Source organism: Lepisma saccharinum, chromosome 1 (assembly GCF_977018435.1).
Source record: "Lepisma saccharinum chromosome 1, izLepSacc3.1, whole genome shotgun sequence".
NCBI lineage: Eukaryota > Metazoa > Arthropoda > Insecta > Zygentoma > Lepismatidae > Lepisma > Lepisma saccharinum.
In genome coordinates this window covers 10,889,052-10,899,867 of record NC_139229.1, presented here as the reverse complement: position 1 = coordinate 10,899,867, position 10,816 = coordinate 10,889,052, and the positions used below count along the sequence as shown (strand labels likewise).

Below are 10,816 nucleotides of genomic sequence, written 5' to 3'. Positions count from 1 at the left end.
TTTGTGTCGTATGCAGGAACATTGGGACACGTAAGTAACAGGCAAATTGTACGTCACGATTTTCCTTTGTATTTCTCTTAAATTTTAATTGTTTTTAAAGAATGGAATTGTACCAATGCTTGTTCAAATGTTCGCAGCTTCTTCGTTAGCGTCTTTGCTTCAGTTGTCGAACTTTGCATTGCGTAAATACACGTGAAGAAATAGTGATAGACAATTTTCCTGGTATTACTTACTTATGCATAACACTGTACTGTACTGTAATGGTTAAATCAATATTATTTCATGAAGCCTTTTGCGCTCTAATTATGTACAGTCACGGACACTTCTGGGTTGTAATGATACCATTGACTTTGAATGGGATTATTACAACCCGGAAGTGTCCATGACTGTAGTCACCGGCAATAAAAATTGGACACCTAGATCCTGAAATGATCGCTTGTCTGTTATGCGTTGTGTGTGTTGCCTAACTCGACGGCGATAAGTGCACTTTCAATAGCAACTTCCACCATCGCCTTAGTGTTAGGCAACACACATAACGTAGGGAAGCGTGTATTTCAGGATCTTAGATGTCCCATTTTTATTGCCGGTCACTGTACAGTGGGATGCATAAGTACTATCCGGCATATTGCCCATTACTATTTTCATTTATTTTTCTCTTGCATCAGTACGAATGACCATGGCAATGGGCAATTTGCTTGGAAATATTTATGCATTCAATTCTACAGGATGAAGAAATGACTATTATAAGTAGTCATTTATTATTATTATTATTTATCATTGATTCAATTAAAATCTTTGTAAACTTGCTTAGCGGTTGTATTAGCTCGCTGAAAAAGAATGAAACAGAAAATAAAAATTGAACGCAATCTAACGTAAGTTAGAATTACTTGCTTTGAAAACACACCAATGGAACTACCATATTACAAATGAATGTCGTTTAAAAATTACTAATTTTATAATAACCCACGTAAATTATCATCTCTAGCCTACGTAGTAAGTACGCACATAACTAGAAAACGAATTCTTGCAGAAAAGTGGTCAGGGAATTACGATAGACAGGATCTCTTGAACCTAAGAAACGTGTTGTATTGCTGTTAAAGGAGGTCATTTTCAACATCTCTCATAACACAGGAGGTTAGTGATCATCATTATTATTACTTTTAAATATCATTTTACGCTTTCGGTTTGCTTTATGCGCCGGGATGCTGTCTTCCCTTTCTGACAACTGACGATAAAGTAACGATGTCTAATCTAAGATTTTCTGTCAGAAATAAGGTGCCAGAAATATTTGTATTTGGGAGGACACCTTTTCCACACACACACAGCATCCTTGCGACAAGGTACGTGCTTATTTCAATTGTAATTGTAACTGTAATTGTGAAAAGTGGAAACATTACAAAACAAGCGGTTTCTGTTACGGACTTCCTGAACGCAATTTGCCGGGACCTGTTGCATGAAGAGTCCGCCGAACGGCCGACACGCTGGCGGTGAACGACTGAAATAACCTCCCTGTATTTGACCTTTAACAACTGAATCAAGTATCCTCAATACTATATAATTCTAATAACCTTGATCGATACTAGGAAGAAAATTGCACGGTGTAATATTTTCGAAGCAGGTAGAAAGCTGCTCGCCTTCACAATTTTCTTGTTGGAAAGACTTGAATAGAAGAGAAGATACCATAAGCAACCACAAAATTGTATTGTCATTGCTAAGCTCAGAATGGATTTAAGCTGCAGTCTCAGAAGTGGAAGATTCTAATGAAAATCTTCGCTTTCCTTCCGATCGGAATGTTTTTCTCAGCCCTGTGCCTCCGTTCTGTGCAAGGGGAGAGAAAAATCACCGGGTAGGAAACAACTGAAGCGCGATTTGAAGGCGCTGCAAAGACGGTGGAGTGAATCTTCCCTCGCTTAATACTGTAAGCTGGATTCTTATCTGCACACAATGCTTGGTCTGGGCTGTAGTTTTGCTTCAACAAAAGGTTCTTACCTTATACAGCTTCTAGCAGGAATTTTCTCGTGCGCTCTAAGATTTTTCGCATCCTTCTTGATCTTTTATGAAAGCAGTAGAGGTTTTGCTATTGCATCTCTCTTTTCGAACTTCCTGTGTTGTCCACAATTAAAGGAGGAAGTCCACATTTGTTTGTGGAACTTTCGGGTTTTTTAACTTCTTGACTTTTTCTCAGTCTACTCACTATTCAGATAATTTATTGCCATTTTCTAAATGTCGAAATAATGATTTGTTAATTTGTTTACTGCGTTGAATTAATTTGATTTTTTAAAAAGTCCACTTTATGCACAGAAAGGCTAATCGGGTCTGGACCTACAGTTTAAAGTGGGATCCGAACCACTATGTGCCTCCACCGGGTATCGAACCCGGGACCCCTTGATTACAAGGCGACGACGCTACCACTGAGCCATCGAGGAGGCCTACGTTGAATTAATTGTGACAAGAAAAGTCGAAGTTATTTGAAACTCACTGATTTTTAGAATTCATCATGCCCAAGACATTATTTAGAACAAGTTCTGAGATAGAAGATTTTGTGTTCTAAATAATTATTATTCTCTTCCAACACTGAAGTGTAACCAGACATCATATTTATTAGAGCGGACAGGAGAGAGATGTCTTCTGCCCTACACAAGCTATGAAAGTTAATCAATTTCTACGTGTAATAATACCCTGTATATATGTAAAATATCCATAGCGTTGACATAGATTTCCACAGACATCTAATAAGTAGAGCGGAATGACATCCATTTGTCAGTACTTCAAAGCAAAACAATCCAAACTGAATGGCCCTAACATATATCCCAGTCCACTATTTTTTGTTTTCACCTATTCTTTCTATTAATCCGGGATACGCATTGCCGCCATCTTTAAGTCATGACTTCTGACAAGAAGCGCGGCATCAGTAGATGCATTTCCTCCCGTCTGTCAGTATACATGTCTGTGCAGATTACATTTTTCTGCATGCAGATGGCGGTAATGTTGTTTACACACAAGAGCACATGATTGTGGTAACTGTCGAAGGACACGATGCTCATTTACTTTTTCGTGTAGCAGCAAAGCTTAATTGCATAAATGTTCCGCCCGTTAGTCGAGCATGATCTAATGATGAGAAATTCAATTGTTTGGGCCTTTAAACCTCACCTGCATGAATCTTCCATCATATCCTCTTTCTCCCTTCTCCTTCCACGATGTCGACTATCTGAATCTTCCAGGATCATTACACAAGGCTCGCTATTAGCTCGTTATCTCCCTGCCGCTCTATTATCTCTTGCACCCGCCAGGTGGTGTGTTCCCAAAGTGACGTCATTCATTCTCTCCGCGTAAATCACGTGACTCGGCTGTATATGAAAAGCTTTCAAAGCGCAACTTAATAGTTGATTCCTTCTTTTAGCGAGAAGATTAGCTGCTGGCACGCATCCGAAGCTGTTGTCCAATGCCTCAACCAACAGATTTTCGGAGAATTAAGGAATCGACAGAATTTAGAATTACGAATTTCTCTATGCCAGATCGAACTGTGTGGTAGGCTATTTAGCATCTTTCTAGGAAATATACCGTATTTCACTGAATAATCGTCGCAGATTTTATGCCATTTTTTTAAAAAAAAAGTAGAGTGCGACCATTATGCGAAGCTTTTTTTTAATTTTTTTTATTATTATTACGTGCTGGTGCTTGGTATTGCCTGTAAAAATAATTTACTGTCTTTGGTGAAAGATTAGGATGCACGAAATACTCGTGAATATATGTTAATATTGAATAATTTACACACAGAATTTCTTCGGCACAGATTAGGGAACATTTTTCCGGCCCGAAAAAAAGTTAATATAGTAGTTGTTATTGATTTGTGCATTATAGTCGAAATATTACACTTCAGAATATTTACTAATGTGTTGCGAAGTACGGAGTTACAAAATTTAATCTTCTGTGTCCCGTATCAATCCATAGCTATGGACTGATACGCTCAAAAGATTCTGCGCCGCTATCATTGATGCGATGAATACGCGATAAAAGGTTATAAACCAATTTTCGGGCTGAAAAAAATAGAATGAATCTATGCAATTCAGACTGAAAAAGAAAATGTAGTGAATTCCTAAAAGAAAATTAACGAAACGTTGTCATTCTGATGAGACGGAACGGGAAGGTTCAAGATATTCACAAACCGGTCCGGTCCATTTCACGCCCTGGACACCACTCCTCAAAACAAACTCCCCGTCAACCATGACTTCCGGACGATACTTTAGAATTTCATGAAGCAAGACACTGACCGATTGAAAGTTCTATCGGCATTCCTATTCTGTGTAAGATCTCCTTCCTGTCCACTATATAAAGAGCGTTTCATAAGAAACCAGCACCAGACGAAACAGGAACTCAAAACAGTTTTTTTCGCTCACATCATCACGCTACAAGGTGCTATAGTTCAATCCATTCGTGAGAATGGCTGTTATAAAGGATTCAACTTGAAACTGTAGGTCTGCGCATAAGGTGAACTTAAAAAGTCACAATCAGGGTAAAGGTGCTTCATTGTAATTGTTCTTTCATCTGTTCAGCTAATTGCCATTTATTTTTTATTGTTTCGCATTAATTGAAATATAAATTTTGTATATAAATAATTATTTCTTTTAGAATTAAAATAAAATACTACAAAACTATGAGCAAATTTAGTAACAGAAATGAAACTACAATATTAAAGTGCTTTATAATTGTTAAATTATGTTGACTGTGTTTGTCTACATTTCTAAAGAATAAAAAAGTACTTACAAAGCTGAATGGCAATGATAATGGATGCAGGTTCTTGAATAAGCAGAGGCGTATTTACTCATTTGCACAAAGGAGCCTCAGTGTCGATTTGAGGATCGTAATTAATAAATGAATACGCTAAGTGATGAAATAAACAAAATCATTAAATACACTTTATACTATCAGTTCTTTAGATGTAGCTTACTGACTCAACATGTAACCGAGCTTTACATTATATAGCAATGGATGTAAAACACATTGCAAAACTTTATTTTATGCAAAGACTATGCTTGGGGATCTAAGCACTGACGTCATAAAATCACAGGCCCATGCAGATGTTATCTTACGATCTTCACCTTTTTTTTTGCACATTTTCATTGTACTTCAAACTGCAAACAAACATTCATTTGACACTTAAAAAAATATCATTATATGTTGTCTATAACCGCTTCGAAATGGTGTCCTCTCGATGGGTTTGCTTGATACACCGGACAAACCAAGATTTGTCACAAACGGCTCCTGTGCAAGTAGCAAATCCGCCACTGTTACCAAGGAAAAATCCACGAACCTTCTGCTTCGTCAAGAAGTTACGAAAATATAAACACCGAACGTCTGAAAAAGATTTCAAAACATCAAATGCACTATTCTTTTAATCTTTCATAAAGTTACTTAACACTTGCAATGACCGTGTATAATTATTATACTTGGCGTTAAAAATGAAGAAGTTTTTAACTTATGTGAGAAAAGAGTATACGGTGAAGGGTTGGTAACACTTATTAGTTTATTTGTAGTTATGCCATATAGTCAAATTGGATTAAGCCTCTGCTTACATCATAGCATTGAATGCAAACTATTCACATTCCTCTTCTGTAAAAACTCCACAAAGAAGTAACAACTGAAAGTTCAGTTGAGGACCTGAACACAAAGGTCACAGAGAAAATCCATTTCTTCTTCTTTAGTCAACAACTACTCTTGTAGTCTGCGGAAACTTGTGATTGACTAGAAATATGTCAATTTTGAACCAGATTCGACACCTCGTGATTTGTCTTTCATGCAGCCAGTCCTGTTGAAGGTTGTTTAGTGTTAGCAACTGCTTCCGTGCCAACTGGCAGAGTCAAAGAAGGGCTGGAGTTGCTGCTTGTCGTCGTCACAGAACTTTCGCCCGCGGAAGTAACTGTGTTTGGGAAACTGCTTGTAGAAGAGGCTGTTGTTGGCTGTAAGTCCTTGTAAAAACACAGGCCGCAGAATCCTTGAGTGTAGCTCGGTGGAAAAGTCACTAATCCGCTTGCAAGAGCAAGGTTTCTGGAAAGAAGAAAGAAAATTGTTATCAAGATCACTTTCAGCTGAAATAGGATAGTTTATCATGAGCTTTGCGCTGTCGAATAAGTTGTAGACAAGGTGGAATATAGTAGTAGTATATTAGTATGGGAAAATAGACTAGCCAAGCTCATATAATTACAAGCAAAAACAATATTTGCAAAACTGGGGATAATAGGTTCTATAATGCTGCTAAATTGAAAAACGAAAATGTACTTTACAACGATGATAAAGATATGGGTGTGATATGTGAGAAAAGTAGTCCATGATGAAGCATTCTTTTGATTGTTTAAAAATTGTTGACTTGTTCTATTTTACTTCGTTTTGTTTAGCCTTTGGCTAATCTAGTAGATGAGGATATGAAAGGTGATAGGATGAAATTGATGAAAGAAGAAGCACAAACACATGGACAGAGCACAACACTAGCCCCATGCCCCCCCCCTGAGATTTTTGGAAAGAGTTAATGTAATTCGAATGGTGAAATTGTAAATACATTTTATGACGAAGAGTATTGTTTTCTGTGACTTACAGGCCGTAAGTTACAGCAACTATTATTATTATTTGAAATAGGTTTACATTGAAGCTTACAGTCTATTTTACACTGATTAACTGTAAAGAACAGTTTTTTGTCCTACATGAATTAATGTTAAGTATAGGGGAGAGCGGGGCAAGTTGATACAATTTGAGAGTTTGATTTTTTTTCTTTTTTATGTTGCTAGCAAGAAAATAAAACATGTTACAACTCGATAGCTTAACTCTTTACCTTTATAAAAAGCACATAAAAATTTCACAGATATAATTTGTAAGCTGACGAGAACCTAATTAGTAACGCAGGACGGAACGTCTCAACTTGCCCAGTCGTGGGGCAAGTTGATACTAATTTGAAGCAGGTTGATAACGATGTGACATAGTTTGATTAAATAAGACAACATACAAGAAAGTAATTTTGAATTAAAGTTTAGTATTCAGGAAAAGCATACAAACATGAACAAAATATCGTATCATGATGGATAGCCTACATGCAGTGAGTCACTATCACTTTCTGTTATGCACATATTTGATTTACAGTGAACACAGGTGTACATAGAACTATCGTATCCGCATTTCAAGTGAGCCCATCTACTGCAGGAAATGCATTGTATCCATTTTTCACCAGGCTTAGAAGCTGAAAATAGTTCGAGGCACTTTAGACACAAGCTGTCTTCATCTTCTGACTCTGAATTATTATTCTTCAAATATTTCCTGTTTGGTATTTTCTTCTTTTGACCTTGAGTTTCTATTTCGGTCGGTCCATTATTTATTTTCTTACTACTATTATTTGCTGCCCTTTTTCCTTCTTTCAAAGAATGGTAGAATCTTTTTTCAACTCTTTCTGATCTCAATATTCTTTTGTTAATTCTTGTTCGAGCTTCATCTTCTAATCTGTTCTTCACTGGTGTGTCTATAAGAATTGACGATTTCATTCGTTGTTTTCCTTTTCGATTTGCTTTCGTTCTCCAGCCTTAGGGTACGGACGTAACTCTTCTGGGCTTACTGATACACGATGCAATTCTTGATTGTCACTTCCATCATTTTCTTCGGTCATTGGTCGATCAGTTACGGAACATGGTAAATAATCTTCTTCAGTAAAAATATGTGGATTGAATGGCATGATTCCCGTTGCTTGAAAGCCTGATATAATATTTTTTGGTGTTAGAGCATTGGGTAGTGAACTACTAACGACTCCTAGTATGTCGTATATGGTAAAGGTCTTCCCTGGATTGATGGTCATCCAACGGTCAATTGCTGCAAAATAAAACTTCTTAAAAGGTCCATAAACCGATCTGTCCAGGGGTTGGAGTTTGTGGGAAGTATGAGGCGGAAATGACAACATAATGATCCCGTTGTCCTTGCAGAAATTCAACACTTCAATCGACAAATGAGAATCATGATTGTCCAGTATCAATAGACATGGGTGATCTTTACTTGCCTTCACGTGGCTCTGAAAGTGTTTCATAAATAGCAAAAATGAAGACGCTGTCATCCATCCTGTGGGATATGAAGTTCCAATACAACCACGGGGTCCGCTCTGAATAAAGTTATCTTTAAAATATACCCTTGGAAATATGAACATTTGGGGCACGGAGTTTCCAATCGCATTTACGGCAGAGGCAAGTGTTACAATTGTGCCCCTTTCTGCTGACGTTGCCTCGGCTACTTGACGTACACCCTTTTCTGCAACGATTTTCCCAGGGCGCTGAACTGCTGTTTCATCGGTGTTACAAATATCTTTGCTCTCAAATTTGTACTTCTCCAGAACAGCTTTTAAGTTATTGAAAAATATGCCTACGTTGTGTTGGTTAAAGCTAGTACAACGGCTTAGACTCGTGCCTTCAGGCTCTCTAAGAGACAGTCTAAAAGGTAAAAGGTAAAGTGCTCCCCTGTGCATAGCACCACGCCATGAAGGCGTATAGGGGGTGTGGGGGTAACGCCCCACACTTTCTTGATCCGGTCGTGAGTGGGGGTGATGTGATCAGCATCACGCCCCTGACCGCCTTTACCCCCCCAGGGTTTCCCCCAGGTACCCATGTTATTCGACGCTGGGTGGGCGCCGGGGCCGCTTCCAACGTTAGAAAAGTTCCCGGATTTGAACCGGCCGGGGATCGAACCCGGGACCTTTAGCATGGTAGTCAGACGCGTTACCGACTGAGCCACCGCGGCCACTGTCTAGGATGCCTTTTCTTGTATGCAGTAAACAATTCTTTCGAGGCAAATGTATTATTTATCCGAGTGTCAGGAATTTTCACCTTGTTAACTCTCTGATGTTTTTAGTAGTGTTGCCCACGAGACGAGACTTTGGCCTGTCTCGTCTCGTGGAGACTCGTTGAAATGCTGTCTCTTCTCGAAAATATTCGTTTGTCTTATGACACATGGTCAATCTCGTCTCGTCTCGAATTTTTTAAAGCCTGTCCCGTCTCGTCCCGTGGGCAACACTAGTTTTTAGGCGTCAAACCATAGTAGATCCTTGAATAGTGGACAATGTATTCCTTTAGTTGAAGTTCTAAATCTTCACTGAAGACCTGACGATGTTTGGAGTAACCCATTCGCATTTTGGTATCCTCACTTTGGTTTACTTCTTTTTTTCTTTTTATACCTCATAAGTCATTTTGTCGATTCCATATGTCTTTGCGGCTTCTCTCAGTGACAAGGTACCATTCTTGACATCGGCGTAGGCTTTCTTAAATGTTTCAACTGGTATTTCTCCTCGACTGGTCTTTTTGAAGCAATCCCGGACCATTTTCTGTAAACAAACAAAAAAAATAATAATTAGAAGCAGCTGGGGCAAGTTGATACACCGTATCAACCCGCCCCAATTCAGCCGTATCAACTTTCCCCAACCGGCGCCATTTCGATTAACGAACTATAACGTACTACAGACAACAGAAAAACAAACAACAATAACCGAGTTTTCTAACCTTTTAGTGGCACAACACACATCCACCAAGACAAAATAATTCACAGTTCATGTAAGCCCACCAGGAGACTTCAAACAACATCCAAAAAAGTTACTTTACACCTTGAAAAATACACTTAGTCGGATAACTTCGCGCACAAAATTGTTCGTTAGCCATGCACACGCTCAGATACTAGGGACTGCTGAACGGCGTCTTCTGTTTAACGGCGCATGCGCGTTCCCTCGTAAATGGCAATGTATCAACTTGCCTCCGTCTCAACTTGCCCCGATCTACCCTACAGTTATGCAAATTGTATATAGATATACAGAATATGGAATTACAAATGTATGTAATTTTAAAAAAAGCATAAGTAGCAGTAATAGTAATGCAATAATAATAATAATAACAAAAATAAAAGCAATAATAGGAGTAATAATATCAATAACATTATTATTATTAATAATAATAGTAATGATAATCATGATGATAATAGGTAATAATAATGATGACAGTTTCTGTGACTCTGCCCCCCCCCCCGAGAAAAAAATTGTGGGCGCCCTTGCCATGGAGGATTATTGCCTGCTGTGAATTCAGACGTCAGAACCTCGTTGTCTGCAAAGTGCAGTCCAGAGTGTACTATGTGGAATAGAGGTTGAAATTTGGTTAATTACGCTAAAGTTATTCCCCTCACACCTCACGAAGCATTCGCCAAATACATTTCTTATGGTGCATCATAAGGCGAGGGAGCCGAAGACGAGTGACTATCAATAAACACTCGGGTCTGCGTTGTCACCTCCATCGTTGGCAGGAGAACACTGCTTGTTCCTTCCTGCTTTCTGTGCCGCGCTTTGCAGAGGCTACTACATGAAGGGAAATTTACCTTGGCGATTTGGAATCCAAGTCCAATCTTAGGAAAAAAAAAGAAAATTATCTAAAAAAAATACAGAAATTGTAGAAACTTGGAAGTTGTAAGACTTTTCCTTTTGTTTCATTGCATGCCTACATTGGTGTTTTGTTTTAATTTTTTCTAATTAATCTAGATATGCAAAATGAAAAATGCTCTTATAACCTAATTTTTTTAATGTGCCCTATAATTTGAAAAATATGCCCTTGCAACTGACCTGATTCAAACATCATATTTAACATTTAGTTGAGATATTTCAAAGTGTCTACCAAGGGACGTCCCCGACGGCGCAGTGGTAGCGTCGTCGCCTTGTAATCAAGGGGTCCCGGGTTCGATACCCGGTGGAGGCTCACAGTGGTTCGGATCCCACTTTAAACTGTAGGTCCAGTCCCGATTAGCCTTATTGTGCATAAAGTGG

At 38.5% G+C, this 10,816-nt stretch overlaps 1 protein-coding gene across 1 annotated transcript in view; it reads right to left on the bottom strand.

The window, feature by feature from the left end:
• Positions 1-4,782: 4,782 nt before the first annotated feature.
• Positions 4,783-10,816, bottom strand: part of LOC145993855 (homeobox protein rough-like) — a 44,930-nt gene continuing 38,896 nt past the window's right edge. The window contains exon 3 of the mRNA XM_083129750.1: positions 4,783-6,045. Coding sequence (XP_082985876.1) covers positions 5,793-6,045 — 253 coding nt within the window. The 3' untranslated portion in view covers positions 4,783-5,792. The remainder of the gene's footprint in view (positions 6,046-10,816) is intronic.